This window comes from Asparagus officinalis, chromosome 4, assembly GCF_001876935.1.
Source record: "Asparagus officinalis chromosome 4, Aspof.V1, whole genome shotgun sequence".
Lineage (NCBI taxonomy): Eukaryota > Viridiplantae > Streptophyta > Magnoliopsida > Asparagales > Asparagaceae > Asparagus > Asparagus officinalis.
This window is the reverse complement of record NC_033797.1, coordinates 20,757,101-20,778,985: the sequence shown is the minus strand read 5'-3', so window position 1 is coordinate 20,778,985 and position 21,885 is coordinate 20,757,101. Positions and strand designations below refer to the sequence as shown.

Sequence of the window (21,885 nt, the reverse complement as noted above, 5' to 3'; positions counted from 1 at the left end):
TCTCTAATGGGGTAATGCATAGATTTGAGGGTTCAAGAGGTTCTGTAGAAATATTACCAAGAAATATTTGTAGTTTAAATTAGAGTAAGGATTTATAAAATTCAAAAGTTCGATGGGAATCAAGTCTTTTTATTTAGAGGGTAGTGCCTTGATTGTCTCACATAATTGTTTACGATTTGCAATTCTATATATTTATGGAGAAGAATGTTGTGGAAATGTGAACTGAAAAATTAACCATAATTCTTATAACGGACCATCTTAGAGAATTATTTGTGTTCATTCATCATGAATTCTACATCCCAAAATGATTGTGTTAGTAGAGTATGTTTAGTATCAAGATGGTGGACTCACGTGTCTTGTTGCATCCCGATTGTTGATTATTATCTTTTTGTTAAAGAAAACTTGTTGATTATTATCTATGATAAAAGTCTTGTTCTATAAATACAAAAGGTTGGGTTAATACGAACTTCTCAGATTTAACATGTGTGGTTTTTCTTCTTTTGCTTTTCTTATTAACTTCTCAGTTCATCGCACAAGTTTCTCTTCAATTTATTTTCCACTTGTTATTTATTGTTATTTTCATTTTTCTAACTCCATAAACAGGCTGGCCTTGCGAAACTCATAGGACTTGCAGGAGAGACCAATGTCCAGGTAAGATCTGGTTTCGATTTAAACCAGAATTTGGCAGTTCTTTTTGTATCCTATATTCATTTCAGTGATAGTGTAAGTTTCTACCTTGAGTTCAGGGTGAAGAGCAAAAGAAACTAGACGTGCTTTCGAACGAAGTTTTCGTCAAGGCTCTGGTTAGCAGTGGACGAACAGTAAGTCCTACAACATTACAGTCAAGTGTCCATGCCCTTCTCTTACTGCAAATGCTTAGCGCAATTTTGGACTGTGACATAAATAACAATACGGAAACATCTTCTGCAGTCTATTCTTGTTTCAGAAGAGGATGACGAGGCAACTTTTGTGGAGCCAGCGTTGCGTGGAAAGTCTGTATTGATTGACTTATCCTCTTGAGTGTCTTTTATTTATCTTGATTGTTACTGATTTAAACCTCTTAAACATTTTGTTTCTTTGTAGATACTGTGTAGTCTTTGATCCATTGGATGGTTCCTCTAACATTGATTGTGGGGTTTCTATTGGAACGGTATGAGTGCCTTTTATAGTCCATTGTGCTGATTTTTCTTAAGAGTTGCGTTTTATAATACACTATCTTGCCAGCTCTCTATGTAGAAAAGACTTTAAAATTTCTAGGAATAAATTGAGAGTTCGTTCCCTACCACTAAACTACATTATGGATCATACTGCACCATTTATTTTGATTGACATATCGGGCAACATATGCGAATAAATATTATGTTCTTTGAAGTGTCCCAAACCATTCATCGAGTGGTTGGAAAAATGATTGGCAATTTAATATAAAATGAGGGAAATCATTAGATGGATGGTATAATAGCTTTTGGTATTTCTTTTGGTTATATATGACATAGCAAACAAGATTAATGGAGTGAATCGTCCATTTGGGTGGCTGATCATGAAAGTTGCAAGATGGGAATGAACTTCAAGCTAATTCCTAAGACTTTAAAGCCTTAATAAACCACTATTCATTTTCCCCATCAAGAGAATAAGTGAGCAGTGAATATAACCAATTACATCCTCATATTGGTACATGTTATGATTAGTAATTCTCAGACATTAGCACTCTTTATACTTCCGCATAAAAGGTGGCAACTAGTGAGAAGACAATAACAATGCATGATATGATGATACATGGTTCCTTGCATACTTCTCCCCGCTTCGAAGAAATATCTTTATTGACTCATGCCTCTGACTATTTTCTGAAGATTTTTGGGATTTACATGATTAAAGATAAGGATGAAGCAAAGATAGAAGATGTGCTTCAACCTGGGAAGGATATGATCGCAGCAGGGTATTGCATGTATGGGAGCTTTTGTGAGGTAACATTAACATGGATATCCTTCAATATGTACCTCGGTGCCGTTTTATTCCCGTAAAATGTTATCATGACTGTAATTTTTTGAAGTGCAGCTTGTGATAAGCACTGGGAATGGTGTAAATGGTTTCACTCTGGATCCATCTCTTGGGGAGTTCATACTGACTCATCCAGACATAAAGGTACATGTATTACAGTACTCCTTTTGGGAAAGTGTATCTTCAAATTCATTTCATTGTCAAGTCCGAAATTGACGAAAGAAAAAGATGGAAAAAGGATATCAAAGTTTCAAACTCCAGGCCTGAATCTGAACCATAATTAGAGGATGGCATGATGATGAGTTGGCATGGAATTATGCCAGAATTAGGGGATTGAGGAAGAATGTGCTTGTCAAAGAGTTAATGGAGTTGGTATAAGCTCAATGTAGATTTATCAACACATAATTAATGTCAGTAATAATATATTTAATCATCGCATAAAAAGTTAAGATTATGTGATGATATTTTGTTTGACATCCCTTAATAATAATAAAAGAGGTTCTTGCTATACAGAAATAAAGTATAGTGATGATTGCTAGAATTGACGGAGCCTGTAATTTTAGTGAGAATTTGATGTGTGTTAATTAAATTTCTTTAGCAAAATGTTTTTGTTTATGTGCTATTTTCATTTTGTAAGCATCATGAGGAGAATATATAATATGAGTTTTACATGTCTTTTCATGCACTTGAAAGCTACAGTGCTCGAGTAACCTTCTACTTCCATAGGTGCCAAAGAAAGGCAAAATATACTCTGTGAATGAAGGAAATGCCAAAAATTGGGATGGACCAACAGCAAAGTATGAGCCGTCAAGTTTACTGACTTCATTTTGTTAATCGTTTTGTGGTGAGTTACTTAAAGTTCCTATTTTGTAGGTATGTCGAGAAATGCAAGTTCCCTACAGATGGATCATCACCAAAATCTTTGAGATATGTTGGCAGGTATGTAACATTAAGTTATTCCATGTTGTATTATCTTAGAATAAATTTCCCAAACGTTTAGAGACTAATTTCACAACTTTCAATTAGATCAAATTTATGGTAGCATGCAAATTTCTTTTCATTATAATTTTCACATCTTTCAATTAGAGTAACTTCGTGCATGTATTTCAAGAAACCATAAGCATCTCCTGTAACATAAACATCTTTTACTAAGCATTTGAGATGTAGCAGTTTCAATCTCCTGATTGTTGATTATATAATGATGATTATTATCAAATGCAATAGAAATCATACCAACAGCTCTTCTTTCCACTAAGTATTTCTTTAATGGTCTTGCAGCATGGTTGCCGATGTCCACAGAACTATGCTTTATGGAGGCATCTTTTTATACCCTGCAGATAAGAAGAGCCCAAATGGGAAACTGCGGTGTGTAAATTAGCCTACCTGTTCCTCCTAATTAAATGCTATAATGTTCACAATGTATAGAGATTATGCACATATATTAACAGTATAGAGGCACATCTATTCTTTGGGGTTTGTAATTTTGTTCTGATTTATATGACAGTGTTCTTTATGAAGTCTTCCCTATGTCATTCCTGATGGAACAAGCAGGGGGTCAAGCTTTTACAGGAAAAGAACGGGTATTAAGTTTTGCCCCTTATATCTTTTTTAAAAATCTCTCTATAAGTTAATATTAGTATAATACCATCGGTAGGATTGGTCTTCCAAGCTAAATCTCTGTGCCTTTCATATTGACCTTGAATATAAAAAACAACCAGATTATGTCTTTTTCACCCAGCCAAGTAACTATAATTTCAAACTGATAAACACATAGGTGAACTTAAAGGTAAGATTTTTCTCAGGCAAGTTCACTAGGAGGGACGAAAGGCTAATCACTCAAATAAATCACTCTCTGAACACTTCCATCATAAGTGACCTTTTTTCTTTGAATAGTAAAGGTGGTAACCGTCACCCTCTCTACTAGGAAGTAAACCAATTTTCCAATTATGCTGATGTCTTGCACCTGTGAACATTTCCATCATAAGTGACTGAGAAGAGAGTCCAAAGAGCCCCCCTAAGTTTTATTCCTCTATTTTCTATGTAGTCTAACTTTCTATTTTTGACAAAGAAGCCCCTAAGTTTTACCTTACTCTTCTATGAGGCACTCAACTTTCTTTTTTTGATAACAAAGCCCCTTTTCCCCTTTCTCTTATAAGAAGCCCTCAGCTCTTCTTGTTAACTTAGGGTTTTCATTGTTTAAATAATAAAGTTTGGGTCTTGTTAGAAGAGAGGGATAAAGCTTAAGGTCTTCTTCGTCAAAAGTAGAAAGTTGTTGGGTTCTTTTGTGTGTGTGTGTGGGTTTTTTTGTTGGCGGGGGGGGGGGGGGGTATTTCAAGAAACCATAAGCATCTCCTGTAACATAAACATCTTTTACTAAGCATTTGAGATGTAGCAGTTTCAATCTCCTGATTGTTGATTAATAATGATGATTATTATCAAATGCAATAGAAATCATACCAACAGCTCTTCTTTCCACTAAGTATTTCTTAATGGTCTTGCAGCATGGTTGCGATGTCCACAGAACTATGCTTTATGGAGGCATCTTTTTATACCTGCAGATAAGAAGAGCCCAAATGGGAAACTGCGCGTGTGTAAATTAGCCTACCTGTTCCTCCTAATTAAATGCTATAATGTTCACAATGTATAGAATTATGCACATATATTAACAGTATAGAGCACATCTATTCTTTGGGGTTTGTAATTTTGTTCTGATTTATATGACAGTGTTCTTTATGAAGTCTTCCCTATGTCATTCCTGATGGAACAAGCAGGGCGGTCAAGCTTTTACCAGAAAGAACGCGGTATTAAGTTTTGCCCCTTATATCTTTTTTAAAAATCTCTCTATAAGTTAATATTAGTATAATACCATCGTAGGATTTGTCTTCCAAGCTAAATCTCTGTGCCTTTCATATTGACCTTGAATATAAAAAACAACCAGATTATGTCTTTTTCACCAGCCAAGTAACTATATTTCAACTGATAAACACATAGGTGAACTTAAAGGTAAGATTTTTCTCAGGCAAGTTCACTAGGAGGGACGAAAGGCTAATCACTCAAATAAATCATCTAACACTTCCATCATAAGTGACCTTTTTTTTGAATGTAAAGGTGGTAACCGTCACCCTCTCTACTAGGAAGTAAACAATTTTCCAATTATGCTGATGTCTTGCACCTGTGAACATTTCCATCATAAGTGACTGAGAAGAGAGTCCAAGAGGCCCCTAAGTTTTATTCTCTATTTTTATGTAGTCTAACTTTCTATATTTTGACAAAGAGCCCCTAAGTTTTACCTTACTCTTCTATGAGGCACTCAACCTTCTTTTTTATAACAAAGCCCCTTTTCCCCTTTCTCTTATAAGAAGCCCTCACTCTTTCTTGTTACTTAGGGTTTTCATTGTTAAATAATAAAGTTTGGGTCTTGTTAGAAGAGAGGATAAAGCTTAAGGTCTTCTTCGTCAAAAGTAGAAAGTTGTTGGGTTCTTTTGTGTGTGTGTGTGGGTTTTTTTGTTGGCGGGGGGTTGGGTTTGGGTGGTGGTTAAAAATAGGCTTCTAGTTTTCTTTTCTGAAAATAAAAAAGTTAGGGGTTCTTTAGAAGATAGGGGTAAAAGTTAGGTGCTTTTTAACTATCCTCTCATAAGTGACTCTACAAACTGAACAAGTTTCTCTTATCATGTGTATAAATTTATTTCTTCTTCTGTCTTTTCTTTGATACCTTGTGGGCTACACATCATAAGAATATTGAAACCATATAGTCCTATGTAATTGATGAAGTACAACACCTTATCAGAGGAATTGAGACAAGCAGTTACATGTGTAGCCATGTGTTACAAAGATAGTCTAAAAGTAATGAATAATACTTTGAGTTCCAGAGTTATCAAAATTTCTGGAACATCCCCATCTCAGTAATCACGCTAATTCTGGAAACAATCGCGTAATTTTCTTAATCTTTATACGAGAAGCAGGTCTAACAATGGTTACAGTAGGGATTTTGTTATCCCAATAATTAAACATAATTCAACTAATTGGAGTGTTGGAATATATACCCTGACCCTAATGACGAATGGAAAAGTTACTGCAAATATAGATTGGCTGTGACTATTAATAACTCACAGGGCAGTGAAAACCATCTACATTTCTTCTTAAAATGCTCAATTGGTGTATTTTCCTATGTGAAAGTTTCTATTTCTGGACATTTCCATGATATTGTGCAGGCCCTAGACTTGGTTCCCAAAAAAATTCATGAGAGGTCTCCGGTATTTCTCGGAAGCTATGATGATGTTGAAGAAATCAAAGCACTCTATGCTGCTGAAGGGACCAAAGCATGAGCATATAAATATAGGTCTGCTTCCTCTACATCTCATCATATATGCTATAAATCTTCTTCTATGAACAATTCTCCCATCCGTGTACAGGCATATAACTGTCCTAGCAACTGTATCCTATATGATTCAATGAAGGCAATTCTTACTGTCCGATCCCTTTTTTAGTTTTGGTTCTGTAAAGTCTTGCCTTAGTATTTGTAATGGCTTAAATTTTTCTTTGGTGTTCAGAGAAAGTATTCCATAGGTTTGCTAGTCATAAACTGTCACCTATTCTGGCCATAGAGGTGATGGTCAAATTATCCAATCTACTGAGGTTGGCCTATGATTTACTAGTAGATAATAAAAGAAATAGATAATAGAGGAAATTTTTTTCCTCAGGCTTTTACTACGATAGGCCTCTTTGTCAGATTTGCGATGTACTTCCTATGAAGGACTTTAACATGAAACTAAACAGGCTTATTAGCAGTTTTCCAGAATATAACATGAATATGAAATAACTAACTTGTATAATTCCCCAGCGACTCTTGCAGATTATCCGCTGTATGAACCGTCACTTCCCCACTGTAACAAATAACAGAAGCTTGAAAACAATTTATGCTTCTCATTTATAATGTGGATGAACAAATTATTTCGGAGAGCATATACCACAATCTAGTATCTTACTGCTTTTAACTGTATCGTGAGTGAGCATATAGATTCCAGCAGCTGCGCTGCCCAGAAATGATGATAAGAAAACTTTCTACAACTCCCTACTTCAACATTATCAGATTGGGGTCAAATATTGTACCAGCCTCGGCCTTGGACTTATTTCTTTAGTGTAAATAAATTTCTTGATTGCGAGACTTTATTAATTACAGCAGAATTATTGATCAAGGGTGTGGTTTTAAATTATGAAAAATTCTCCGAAGACCCAAAATATGGGACCAACAGGGGGGACATGTGAGGGGTTCCCCTCCTATTGTATAATGAACCGACTATTATTTTGGGTCCTGTAGCAAAACTCTTAAATTATTGTCAGTTAAGAAACGTCAAATATTATGTGGCCGACATGCATGATTATTATTCTTGGGGACTATTTAACGTCTTCATTAATGTATTTATGTTATTGGTTTTAGCCAAGTATAAATGACTGGATGCAATAGAGTCAGAAATACCGATTTATTTCAAGATATCTACAGCTCCATTTAATGGTCGAAGGGTGACTATGAAAAGAAATTAATTTTTTCAGCTCGAAACTTTTAAGTCTTATAAACTGCTGTAACAAATATTTGAAGATAAAAATGGTGTCGGGCTTATGGTGGCCGACATCATAGTCGTATAACTTTTTAAAACATCATTAATAGGTATAAAATTAATACAATGCAGAAAACGCCGTGACCAGCATTATTGTAGGCAGTATGTCAAGTTTGATGGTTCAAGCTCGAACATGTCATCCATGACGACGACGACAACAATGCTTTTATCTTAAATTTTCAGGAAAACGTTGTTAACTTTATCTACTTTCATGCTAGTGTTTAATGCTAATACGGCAGTAACTGATAAGAGAGATTTCTGCATAAATTTTAGAACAAGAAGTAAGAACAAGAATTTTGTTATTAAATTCTCTTAGTTCACTAACCATTGTGGGTGATCCGGACGGTTTGAAGATTTCAATATCGTTCTTACGACATTGGGTTCAATCCCCGACTAAGTTATTAAAATTGAAAAAAAAACTATGCGGTCACTCTTAATTTATCTGAATTATGGTGTAAAAAAAAAAAAAAAATCAACAACTAAGGCTTATCGAACTCTATTGAATAGCTGGATACAGCCTGCAAAGCAGCGCTTGATCTCAATAGTGAGAGAATTCAGGATTACTAAATATGTATTTGACAGTCAAATGGTAAAAGTATCTTGATATATACCATGTTAATTACTGACAACTAGCATCTTGTAAAGAAATCGAGTTCTTTTCCAGACAACGGGTATTTGCTTTGCAAAATATTTGAGGGGTGAAGCTGTAATTATGAGAAAATACCACTGATGAATTAAACTACTCAATCAACCTGGAAGAATAATTCCTTTGCTCGTTCAACGATCAGTATCAGTATCGATAAAACTAGCAAAGAAATCTTGGCAGAAAGGACGCAGGATTGAAGACCATTTGATTCGAATTTGTTATACTTGTAGTCGATGCTGTCGTTAAATTGGAACCGACAATTGATGTCAAAACTGTCACAAACCTTATCTGGACGCAAACAATCATTGAGTTAATTAGATTACATGCAGAATCAAATAATTTACTTTAGAAAGAGTAAATGTTATAAAATTTCATTACTCACAAAATCAACCATGAGAACTGCAGTAATTTAAGGACACAATATATAATGCCAACAATAAAAACAACATAATTCATGGGTTAACGGGCTTAAACTGTGAAATATCCAAGTCGTATATATATTTTTTTAAAATGTAAAATCAAATATCTCAAACCAAGAGCATTGAGCAATACGATTCATGATTTTTGTAAGGAAATGACTAGAGTGAAGGGGAAAAAACACAACAATAAAGCAAAAATAAAACAAAAAACAATCAGCAGAAATTTCTATCGTAAAAGCTTATGCTATTTATATGCCAAACAAAGTAAAGGATGAAAACAAATAAAACAGTAAATGAATTAGCTGTTTATTTTCATTTGTAGAATTCCAAGAAATTAGACGGAAGGATTGTGATCCTTACTATCATCCACCTCCTTATTCCGATATTAATCACCGGATGGCTCGGTAGTGGATCCTGTCACTGCAAGTATAGGATTGGATCCGTACCAGGGGGACCATTACAACAAAAGTTGTATATGTCCACAATTATTTTAGGGAAAAATGCTTCCGGCCCTCAAAAGCTAAGTAAACGTGCTTCCCACCCCCAAGATTTTGTCAAGGTTACGGTTTATTAATTGTTAAGGTTACGGTTTAATTGTTAATGTTACGGGTTTAATTGTTAAGGTTACGTGTTTAATTGTTAAGGTTACGGTTTTAATTGTTAAGGTTACGGGTTTAATTATTACGGTTACAGGTTTAATTGTTAAGGTTACGATTTAATTGTTAAGGTTACGGTTTAATTGTTAAGGTTATGAGTTTAATTGTTAAGGTTACCGGTTTAATTGTTAAGGTTACGAGGGAGAGAGAGAAGGAATCCATAACCTTAACAATTGACACGTAACCTTAACAATTAAATCCATAACCTTAACAATTAAACCCGTAACCGTAACAATTAAACTCATAACCTTAATTAAACCCGTAACCTTAACAATTAAACCATAACATTAACAATTAATAAACCGTAACCGTAATAATTAAACTCATAATCTTAACAATTAAACACGTAACCTTAACAATTAAACCCGTAACCTTAACAATTAAGCCCGTAACCTTAACAACAAATTCGTAACCTACACAACAAACCCATAACCTTAACAATAAACCTGTAACCTTAACAACCAACCCGTAACCTTAACAATCAATGCATAACCTTTACAACCAATCATTATCCTTACTTTAACAATCTCCCAATACAAACAACCAAAATAATAAAAAAAGAAAATAATAAAATAATCCTCATCAATTATTTCAATCATCATCTTAGTACATCATGATAAAGAGAGAGAGAAAATAAAAATAATAAAATAATCCTCATCATATTTTAATAAAAAAAAGAAAGAGAGAGAGAGAGAGAGGATTCATAACCTTAACAATTGATCCGTAACATTAACAATTAATTCGTAACTTTAACAATTAACCCGTAATTTTAACAATCTCCCAAAATAATAAAAAACAAAAATAATAAAATAATCCTCATTAATCATTTCAACTATCATCTCAATACTTCATGATAAAGAGAGAGAGAGAAAACGAAAATAATAAAATAATGCTCATCATATTTTAATAAAAAAAAAGAAAGAGAGAGAGAAAGGTATTATAGTCTTCACATATTTTAATGTCTTGGGTTTTGTGTTTTGGGGGCTCAGAGAACAAAATCTTTATTTTTGAGGGTAAAACACCCGTTGACAAAGTCTTGGGGGTGGGAAGCACGTTTCCTTAGCTTTTGGGGGCTGGAAGCATTTTCCCATTATTTTATGACATATATAAAAATATCATTTTATTTATAAATAATTAAAAATAGTGATACAAATAAAAAGTATAGCAAATCATGATATATATTTGTGTCATTGGATATATAATTAAATATATTTGAGAAAGTTTGATAGTCCAACATGAATTGTGAAAGGATCTATTAATGAGCTTAAATAATAAATCTTAGATTTTAGTTATGATGATGATTAAATATTTATGATAGTATATAGGCTAAAAAACTCCATAGTTAAGTATGCTTTGGTGATCCTAATTCTAGGATGAGTGATTTTTTGGGAAGTTATAGTGTTGAATGTTGATATTCTTTATGTTTTTATGTTCTAGACACAATTATGTATCACCACTCTTAACACGTATATTTGTCACGAGTTTTGCTATGCATGTATTTGTCACCCCTCGTGGCATATATATGTGTCACGCTCTCTATACATATGTGTCATGAGTTTTGTGTTATATTCTCACATGTATAGAAAGACGTTCTCCATATATGCTCTAACCATAATTTTGGCATGTATCGCGTTCTATTTGTGCGATACAAAAATGGGTCGCGTAAAGACAAAAAAGTATCGTAATTTACAACTTTTATTGTAAGACCCATGTCTTTCTAATATTGGTCCCGACATCTTTCGCATTTTAAAGGAGTCCCTCAACTCTTGATCTTTTGAAATTTAATTCCCCAAATCTTCTAAGTATTTTGAAATTAGTCACCCAAATCTTTCCATTCGCTGCAACCTACGAGGACTAATTTCAAAATATAAAGATTTGGGAGGTTAAATTTAAAATATCAATATTTAGGGTCTAATCTCAAAGTATGAAAGCTACTAAGGACTATGATCTAAAAGATCATTTTATCTACTTATCTGTGTGTCCCGCACTCTTGACTCACTCGGCCGCTTGGAAGGGGTGATGGATCGAATCTCAGCATGTAGTCTAGGATACAGAATGAATATGGATATCCGTAACTACAAATACAATATGGGCCAGTTTGGTTCAATAGAGGGTAAGAATAGGATTAGGAATCCTATTTTATTTATGGATTCTAACCTAATTCATAAAAAATTTATAGACAAGTTTTAGTTTTATGGAATCCCATTTTTTTTATACTATGTTTGTTTCACCCAAAGGATTAGGAATAGGATTAGGAATCAGAATAAAAAAGAGGAGAGGTGTCAGAAATTCCACCCAATTCCTAGCAAATGGGCTGGATTTGGATTTCCTGAAATATACACTGTTTGAGCCACTTTATAGATTAGCAATTCTATAATTTTTTTTGAACCAAACTCAAGATTAGGATTCATTTGGAATCCATTAATTATGAAAACGCCATTGTCAAGTCCAAATACCATTCCTATTCCATAAAATTGGTGAAACAAACAGGCCATATATATATATATATAGTGAGGATAATTATCTCAATCTTATTGTCCCAATTGAAAGATTGTATATTGCCTGCCTTTCTCATTCAACTCTTGTCAAATATATACAGCTCTATGAGACTATAATCTAGGCTATAATCTAGGCTATAATTAAGGAATCATAACAAGAGAATATTTACATGCTATATATAAAGATATTAACATAATCTATCACACCCCCGCAGTCGAAACGGGAGGTTCACGGACGCTTAGACTGTCCCGAAAATCATTGAATAGTACGCGCGGAAGCCCTTTAGTAAATATATCGGCGATCTGATAACGGGACGGAACGTGAAGGACACGAACTTCACCTCTAGCGACCTTTTCACGAACAAAGTGAATATCCATTTCAATGTGTTTAGTGCGTTGATGGTTGACTGGGTTGCCCGAAAGATAAATGGCACTAACATTATCACAGTATACCAATGTGGCCTTTGTGATCGGGCAATGAAGTTCTAAGAGAAGATTACGAATCCAACAGGACTCGGAGACCACATTCGCAACTCCTCGATATTCGGCTTCAGCACTAGACCGAGAGAGGGTGGGTTGACGTTTGGCGGACCAAGAGATCAAGTTGTCACCAAGAAATACACAATAACCTGAGGTGGATCTTCTAGTGTCCGGACAACCACCCCAATCTGCATCTGTATAAGATATAAGGGAGCTGATCGATGATTTGTAGAGATGCAAGCCAAATTCAAGTGTACCTTGAATGTAACGCAGAATGCGCTTGAGAGCATTCATATGCTCGTCTTTCGGAGCATGCATGTGAAGACAAACTTGTTGCATAGCATAAGAGATGTCGGGCCTAGTGAATGTTAGATATTGCAAAGCACCAGCGAGTTTGCGGTAGTGAGTAGGATCCGCATAAGGAGACCCGATTGTGGTACTAAGCTTCGAGTTGGTGTCCACAGGTGTGGGGCATGGCTTGCACGATGTCATACCCGCTCTATCAAGGATGTCTTCGGCATATGTCTTTTGTGAAAGAAAAAGACCACCTGCATGCCTTGTCACGGCAATGCCCAAAAAATAACTAAGAGGACCCAAGTCTTTCATATCAAATTCAGAACTGAGAAGTGACATGATAGACTTTCGGAGAGCATCTGAAGAAGCAGTAAGAATGATGTCATCAACATACAACAAAATATATGCAGTGTCAGTGCCATGGCGATAAATAAAGAGAGAATGATCTGACTTGCTGTGAGAAAACCCAATGGTAGCAACATAATCTGCAAAACGCTGGTACCAAGCACGAGGGGCTTGTTTGAGGCCATAAAGAGATTTCTTCAACAAACAGACATAATCCGGATGATCTGGATCCTTAAATCCCATGGGTTGATGCATATAAACGGTTTCAGTGAGATTACCATGTAGAAAAGCATTCTTGACATCCAACTGATGAATGGGCCAAGAATGTGATAATGAGATGCTCAAAACTGCTCGAATGGTTGCCGGTTTGACAACCGGACTGAATGTCTCACCACAATCAACTCCCACCTGTTGAGATTGACCATCACCTACAAGACGAGCCTTATGTCGCTCAAAAGAACCGTTAGATTTCTTTTTGTGACGAAAAATCCACATAGAACGAATAATATTCACATCGGTAGGCCGTGGAACTAGCTCCCACGTCTTATTTTTAATTAGAGCATCCATTTCATCCATCATAGCCAATTTCCATTTTTGATCACGAATAGCACTGATGAGGTTTTTGGGAATGGGAGAGATGGAAGGGGAAGTGGAAACACTCAAATTAAAAGGTTTCTTGGGCTTAAAGATCCCATGCTGACTTCTAGTGGAAATGCGGGTTGAGGGAGTGGGCCGTGGTTGCTGTTGGGCCTGGGAAGTGGGCGCTACAGGCTAGATTGGTGATGAGGGGGATTGAGGAGGCTGGTCCGTTGAGGAGGGAGGTAGACGACTTGGACTAGAAGAATTTTGTTGCAATGCTTGGATTAAGTATGGCGATGGGGAGTCATCTAGGAACTCATATGAGGAGGAAGTTGGAGTATGCAATTTTGAGAAAGGAAACTGAGTTTCATCGAATAGGACATGGCGAGAGATGATGATTCTCCTACTTGACAAGTCGTAGCACTTGTAACCCCGGTGATTGGAAGGATAGCCCAAGAATACACATGGGGTGGACCGAGCTTGAAGCTTGTTGATGGTTGAGGAGGGGAAGAGAGGATAGCATAGGCAACCGAACACACGAAGGTGAGAGTAGGAAGGAATCCTTTGGTAGAGGATTTGTGTCGGAGTTTTGTATCCCAAGACCTTAGAAGGAAGAATATTTAGAAGGTATGTCGCCATTTGAAGAGCATGGTGCCAAAAGGAAGGGGGCATGGAAGAGTGAGCTAGAAGAGTTCTAACAATGTTATTGATGGACTTAATTTTTCGTTCGGATTTTCCATTTTGTGGGGATGTATGTGGACATGAGAGACGAAAATCCATGCCATGACGGTCAAAAAGGTTTTGAAGAGGTCCATTAATGTACTCCCGCCCATTGTCACATTGCAAATTTTTAATTTCCCGTTCGAATTGAGTGCGAATATATGCTTGAAATTTTTGGAAGATAGAATAAATCTGTGATTTATTAGAAATAGGAAAAGTCCATAGGAAATTCGAATAATCGTCCAAAAATAAGGCATAATATTTATGTCCCGAGGAGCTCAAAACGGGGGAGGTCCATAAATCACTGTGAACAATATCAAATGGCAAGCAAGTAAAAGAAGTAGAACTCTTAAATGGCAACTTAATATGTTTTCCAAGAGGACAAGAAGGACAAAAAAATCCACGGGCCTTATTACATTGAATAAAATTGTTACTACGGAGAGAATTAAGAATAACTTCCCCGGGATGCCCTAAACGGCTATGCCATAAACTTGAAGACAAAGCAGTAAAGACGGAATCAGAAATGGCCCGATTTTTGGTGAAGGGATAGAGGTCTCCCGAGCTCTCACATCTCAGTAGGTGCTTCCCCGTCTGTAAATCCTTCACATAAAATCCAAACGGATCAAACTCAACAGAACAAGAATTATCTTTAGTGAATTTGCGAACGGAAATAAGGTTCTTAATGAGTTTTGGGGCATGCAAGACATTGTTTAGGTGTAAAGGGGGGTTGGAGGGAGATAATGCAGTGCTACCATAACCTTGAATTGGAATCGTATGGCCATTTCCAACAACAATATCACGATTTGTGCTCAAATTAAAATAAGACGAGAGAGTACCTTGATTTGAAGTCATGTGGGAGGTTGCACCGGTGTCCATGTACCAATTGTCATCCGGTGGGTTGAGAGAGAGTGTGTGCATAGCCTGCTCAACATTAGTGGGCATGTAATAAGTGTGTTGAGGAGGTGCTGCTACATGGTAGGCTTGTGGAGGTCGAGCACAAGAATACCAAGGCTGTCTGGGAGTAGGGCGTGGCTGCCAGGATGATGTAGGATAGGGGCAAGGAGGTGTGGCCCAAGGTTGGGGTGCCCATCCTCCCCATGTCGGAAACTGCCACATAGGTGGCCATGGAGATGATTGATGCTGCTGCTGCAGAGCATTGCCACGTCCCCCATGAGTGTTACCACGACCTCCTCTACGACCCTTATAGCCGTGACCATTATGATTTCCACGACCGCGACCTCCGTTCTTTTTGTGATGATTGTTGCGATGGTGATTGTTGTTGTGGCGAGGAGGGTGCACGGTATTGGAAGTATCATCAGATGAGTTGGTGTGAGTACCTACAATAAGAACAGAATCAGATTCCCGGGCAGCGCTATTGTTGAGAGTGGCTTCCTCCATCACCAAGGTAGAACGTGCATCGGAGAAAGATTTGAGAGGTTTGCTATGTTGGATGAGCCTGCCAACCCCACGATAAGCACTGTTGAGACCCGAACAAAGTACAAGCACTCTCCGTGCATCTGAAACCGGTACGCCGACATTCCCGAGTTGATCCGCAAGCATCTTGATACGTTGACAATAGGCTGTAACGTTAGGAAAATCATCAAGTCGAACCTGAGAGAGTTGGTACTCAAGATGGACGTCTCTAGAGGTTTTGTTGTCGTGGAACAAATCGGCTAAGTGGTTCCAAGCATCCATGGCCGTGGCATCTTGTTCAAGAATGGTAAGGAGAACGTCGTTAGTAATCGTGCCATAAATCCATTGAAGGACAATGGCGTCTAAACGATCCCAGAGGTCGTTGTCCTCGGATTCCGCATCCTTGGATGAGGATGTCTTCTTCCCTGTGGTTGTTGAAGTCGGCGGAATGATGTGGTCGAGGACTTGATAGGCCCTTGCGTGGATCTTGAATAATGTGGCCCAAGAATTGTATTGAGAGCTTTCCATGTCAAGAATGACTGGGATGAAGTTTTTGATATTGTTGACAGCCAAAGCGGGATGAAACTTGTGGGTTTCTGCCATGGAGAAAGAAGAGAGAAGGTAGAGGAAGAGGAAGAAGAGGGAGGCAGGATACGGAAGAAGACGGCGGCTAGGGTTCGTAACCTAGTCTGATACCATGAAAGATTGTATATTGCCTGCCTTTCTCATTCAACTCTTGTCAAATATATACAGCTCTATGAGACTATAATCTAGGCTATAATCTAGGCTATAATTAAGGAATCATAACAAGAGAATATTTACATGCTATATATAAAGATATTAACATAATCTATCAGTCCCCCATTTGAATTAGTGGAGGGGATTGTGCCACCTCACTACCAAGCATAAATTTTGTGCTTGATAGTGAGGTGGACCAATCTACTCAACTCATTCAAATGGGAGACCACATTCACATGAGTTGAGGAGTGCATGTGGATATACAACCATTTGAATGAGTGGAGAGGATTATACCACCTGATAATCATATTTTATTATAATTTTATATCCTTATTATCTATTTTATATAAATAAATATACCACTAATAATTGCTTTTATCTTTAATTGCAGGTTAATGAAGAATAAATCCAAAAAATCTCATCTCTCAATAAAGGCCCTTGAGTAAATGAAGAAATAAGAGGAATTCAAGAAGCCAAATAAAATATTTAAATTTTAAGCCAAAAGCCCAAATGCCCAAAAGAAGCAAGCTCCTCTTTAGTCTCAAATGAGCAAATGAAGGTCCAAAGCCCATCAACAAATAAATACACAAATGAAGTTTCAAATTGGACATGGATGCAAAGAGTTGGAATGAAAGGGACTTGGATGCAAAAATTTGAATCACATAAATGAAGACCGGAGTTGTTAGCTGCTGGAGTTGAATCAAGTGGGCCGAAAATCAAATGCTTGAAGTGGGCCGGATTTTCACTCTCTTTTCAAAAATCAAATGAAGACTAAGGACTTGTAAATGACTTGGGCTTGATTTCAAAATTCAAATAAATGAAATGGGCTGCACATTTTAAAAACCAAATGAAGACATGGACCGAATTTGAGATTGGATTTTGAAAATCATTTTAATGAATGGGCCGGACTTGCAATGTTCATTTTCTTCTTGGAAAATCAAATGAAGATTGGGCCTTGGAAAATCAAATTCAAAGGTGGAGATTATTACTTGGGGCTCAAGACAGGGGTTAGAGGTGTGAAAATTTTTGTAACTCCTTTTGGAGAGGAGGGCTACTCTTAATTGAGAAGGCCTTCCAAAATTGTAACTTTTTGTTGCAATTAATAATAATAATTTTTTCACCACTTTAAATTTTTCTCTTCTTCTCTTTGTTGGATGATGAAGATGAAGATGAAGATGGAGAATTATTTGAAGGTTTGCATTTCTTTTCTTTTTCTCTTTTATTGCTTATTAGTGTAGATTTATTTCTATGCTTGTAGTTTAGATTTTATTTTTTTGTTAAATAGCCAAGAGGCTAGAACCCTCTTGCCTTAGATTTATTTCATGCTTATAGAGTAGATTTATTTTCTTGCATTTAATTCTTGCAATTTTTATTTTATAGTTTAGATTTTGCAATTTATTTTGTAGTTAGATTTTAATTTCTTATACTATTCACCTTGAGGCTAGAACCCTCTTGGGTTTAGTTTTTCTTTTTATTTATTTTTATTTTGTTTGATTCGCCTTTAGGCTAGAACCCTCTAGGGAATCACCATTTTCTAAGAAGTGGGTTCAATTGTAGATTACCCATATCTATAATTGAATCCACCATCTTTAATTTCTTGCATTTTCTTTTATTCTAGAATTTTGTTCTTCATTCTTGATTTTTTATTTGTTTCTTGATTTTATTCATTTTTCCTTCTCACCTTATTGATCATACTCAAATCCACTCTCACTTACACTTTGCACCTATTCACACACCATTTTCACTCTCTCAATCTCTTCACAATCACATTCACTTATCACTCCTACTTGTCACACACACAACATAAGAACCGATTTTATATTTTCTCCTACAAAACACCTTCCTCGTGGGATCGATATCTTAAATACTATAACTTGACACGGTTGTGCACTTGCAACCTTTTTGGTACATGTTTATGCCGCATCAAGTTTTTGGCGCCGTTGCCGGGGAAGGTGCTTAAGTAGGTTTTAATTATTTTGGTTCTTTAACTTGTGTGTTTATTGTGAAAGAACTACTTGGAGATTAAAGATCAAGAATTGGAGATTGAGGAATTGGATATTCGCTTGTGGTAAGTCTTCTTCCTTATATTTTCAATTCCACACCTTTAGTTAGTTTCTCACAATTAGTGACAATTAGGATCTTAAAAAAAAAAATTATTTCCGTAGACCATAATAAAATTCACCCTTCACTTTGACATTTACTAACAAGATAATAAATTCAAACAAATCCCCCCTTCTCATTTGTTTGATTGTTAACCCTAATTAAAAAAAAAGATTTTTCTTTTCCATCCTTTTTAGTTGCTTTTAATTCATAGGGTTGCATTTCATATAGTTAGTAGGAATTCACCAAGTGATTTGAGCATCTTGATTTGACACACACTTAAAAATATTTTTAAGGGCAAAACCCCATAATCAAGATAAGGTGAGGGATTTCATCACCCTTTCCTTAGCCCAAAAATCACTAATTCCTCACTACACCACCCAAGCCTAATAAAACTCATTAGACGTTGGCCCCTAAGGATTCGAGCTCAATAAGGAACAAGAAATCCTTAAGTGAACCGGTTTAAGTTTTCTCAGATTAGTTGGTGTCTAAGGCAAGGTTTAGGGGTTGCGTAAAGCGCTCCGCAAGGAAAGAGGTACTTAATTGATCTTTGATCACCCTCTAGTACTATCCTTACCTGGCTAACTACCTGGGTAAAACTTTGATCTTTTCACTGTAGGAGTTTTTGGTTAGGAGCTGGTCTAGTTGAGTTAGGCTAAACCCTAGAATTAGAGTTGATTGAAAAGTGATTGTTTTGATTTGTTTCAGTTAGGATTTTTCTTTTTCTTTATCTTCTCAAAAAAAAAACTAATTTAAGAAAAAAAATAAAAAGAAATATTTTGGTGTATGCAACAGTGGATTAGGGATAATACACATCGATTAATTCGCTTTGAACCAATCATAGAAATGGAGCATCCTAATCCACCCGTTCTTCATGATATGTGCTATCCCATTAGGAATGCAATCCCCTCATGCATTAGGCTCCCCGAAACAAATGGAATAAGTTTTGAGCTTAGACCGCAATACATAAACATGCTTCCCAAATTCCTTGGTAATGAAACAGAAGACGCATATATTTTTATTTCGGAATTTGAGGAAGTGTGTATTATGATTAAAATGAGAGAATTAAATGAAGATGCGGTTAAGCTTAGATTTATTCCATTTGCTCTTAAGGATAAAGCTAAAAAATGGCTGTACAGCTTACCAACAAATTCCATCTCAACTTGGGATGAATTTGTCACCGTTTTTCTTAAGAAATTTTTTCCTATTCATAAAACGGTAAAGCTTAGGAACAGCATTCAAAACTTTAAAATTATCCCGGGAGAACCTTTTTGGAAGTATTTTGACCGATTTAAAGATCTTCTCATCCAATGTCCTCATCACGGTTTAGAGAAATGGCGATTGTGCCAAATAATTTATGAGGGATTAGATTATTCTGCAAAAACTTCCTTAGAATCAATGTGCCACGGGGATTTTATGAGGAAAAATGCTGATGAAGCTTGGGAGTTTTTGGAGAGTCTTTCTGAAAAAACAATGCAATGGGAACAGTGCGATGACAGGGTTTCATCAGTTCCCCATTCTAAGTCTAGTGGTCTTTCCTTGGAGTCAAACATTGCTTCTGAAGCGAAGATGGCGACAATTCTGCGGAGGTTAGAAGCCTTAGAAATTAAGGAACGAGCTCCAGCTCAACTCAATCATGTTTCTTTCCCAGGATGTCATAATTGTCAGTCTCCTACCCACGTTTCAGAGGAATGCCCTCTCCTAGGAAATAACAACGCAATAGAACAGATGAACGCTGCATTCCAGCACCCTAGAAATGATCCATTTTCTCCAACCTACAATCCAGGTTGGAGAAATCATCCCAACTTTGCATGGAATCTAGGAAATTCTCCCGGAACTCAAAATTTCACTCCCGCTTCGACCCAACATTTTCCTAGGGGAAACACAGTTCCATTCAATTCTCATTCACAATTTCAACAACCCAATCTGCCGTATCAAAATCAGTCTCCTCCTCATCAAGCTGTAATTCAAACTCCTCACAATCCAGATCAAGATAAACGTCTCAATGTCTTGGAAAGGGGTTTAGAAACCATAATTAAGGCCTCTACTCAAACCACGAATATGTTGACTCAAACATCTAGCACGTTGAATTCCTTCATGCAATCAACCGGACAAATGCTCAACTCCAACACTCAAGCTATAGCTAGATTAGAATCCCAACTTGGTCAACTAGCTAGTGCCGTGAGTGAAAGAGAGAAAGGAAAATTTCCGAGTCAACCCGTGGTCAACCCTAATAACACAGGATGCAGTTCATCCTATGAAGCTCAAGTGAATGCAATCCATTCACTTCGGTCAGGTAGACAGGTCGATAATCAAGTGAGAACTCCGCCAAGTCAAACTCTTGATCCTGTACAAATTCCTTCTCCTTCTCCTTCTGATGAATCTATTCAACAATCACTCCCCTCAGATGACCAAGAACCTGAACCCGAACCTGAGCCTGCTTTTGATAGATTTAGACCGGTTGCTCCCTTTCCAGATAGACTCAGGTCTAGGAAACACTCTCCTCAGGAGGAGAAAATCCTAGAGACATTCAAGCAGGTTAAGGTCAACATTCCTCTCTTAGATGTAATTGAACAAATTCCATCTTATGCTAAATTTTTAAAAGAATTGTGCACTAAGAAGAGGAGAATAAATGTCCCAAAGAAAGTCTTTTTAGCCGCCAATATCAGTGAAATGCTGTCAAATCCCATACCTTTGAAACGTAAAGATCCAGGTTCCCCCATCATTTCATGTATCATTGGTAATACTCACATTGATAAGGCGCTTTTAGACTTAGGGGCCAGTGTCAATTTGCTTCCATATTCAGTCTATCAGCAATTGGGTCTAGGTGTACTGAACCCAACCAAATGCACCTTACAGTTGGCTGATAGATCTGTCAAGGTCCCTATGGGTGAGTTAGAGGATGTTCTGATTAAGGTTGGAGATTTTATTTTTCCAGTAGATTTTGTAGTCTTGGAAACACAGCCTGTTTCCAATCCCAAAGGACAGACACCTGTCATCTTAGGACGACCGTTCTTAGCCACTTCTAATGCTCTCATCAACTGTAGAACTGGTCAAATGAAGCTGTCCTTTGGGAATTTGACTGCTGATCTCAACATTTTTAATCCAGGGGACCAACCAAATAATCAGCCTCTAGAAATAAACTACATTCAGGAAAGATCAGAAGAAGAAGAAGAAGAAGAAGAGTGTGATTTAAGTTTTGAGGAAATTTTTGATGAAGAGTTAGAGTTTTTAGAAGAAGCAGATCAGGTCCTTGAGAATAATAAAACTGTGTTAAACATTTGCTGCTTTGAATTAAATTTTGAAGAACTCTTTCTTGATGAACTTAGATTCTTGGAGAATAATCAACAACCAAATTTTCAGAACTTCACAGAAGAATTGGTTGTT

The 21,885-nt window shown here is 36.6% G+C and overlaps 1 protein-coding gene across 1 annotated transcript in view; it reads left to right on the top strand.

The window, feature by feature from the left end:
- Positions 1 to 6,470, top strand: part of LOC109836888 (fructose-1,6-bisphosphatase, cytosolic) — a 7,519-nt gene extending 1,049 nt beyond the window's left edge. The window contains exons 2-12 of the mRNA XM_020404929.1: positions 604 to 651; positions 747 to 821; positions 931 to 992; positions 1,084 to 1,150; positions 1,848 to 1,961; positions 2,053 to 2,139; positions 2,722 to 2,792; positions 2,869 to 2,934; positions 3,274 to 3,360; positions 3,500 to 3,575; positions 6,207 to 6,470. Of these exons, the coding sequence (XP_020260518.1) occupies positions 604 to 651; positions 747 to 821; positions 931 to 992; positions 1,084 to 1,150; positions 1,848 to 1,961; positions 2,053 to 2,139; positions 2,722 to 2,792; positions 2,869 to 2,934; positions 3,274 to 3,360; positions 3,500 to 3,575; positions 6,207 to 6,320 (867 nt within the window). The 3' untranslated portion in view covers positions 6,321 to 6,470. The remainder of the gene's footprint in view (positions 1 to 603; positions 652 to 746; positions 822 to 930; positions 993 to 1,083; positions 1,151 to 1,847; positions 1,962 to 2,052; positions 2,140 to 2,721; positions 2,793 to 2,868; positions 2,935 to 3,273; positions 3,361 to 3,499; positions 3,576 to 6,206) is intronic.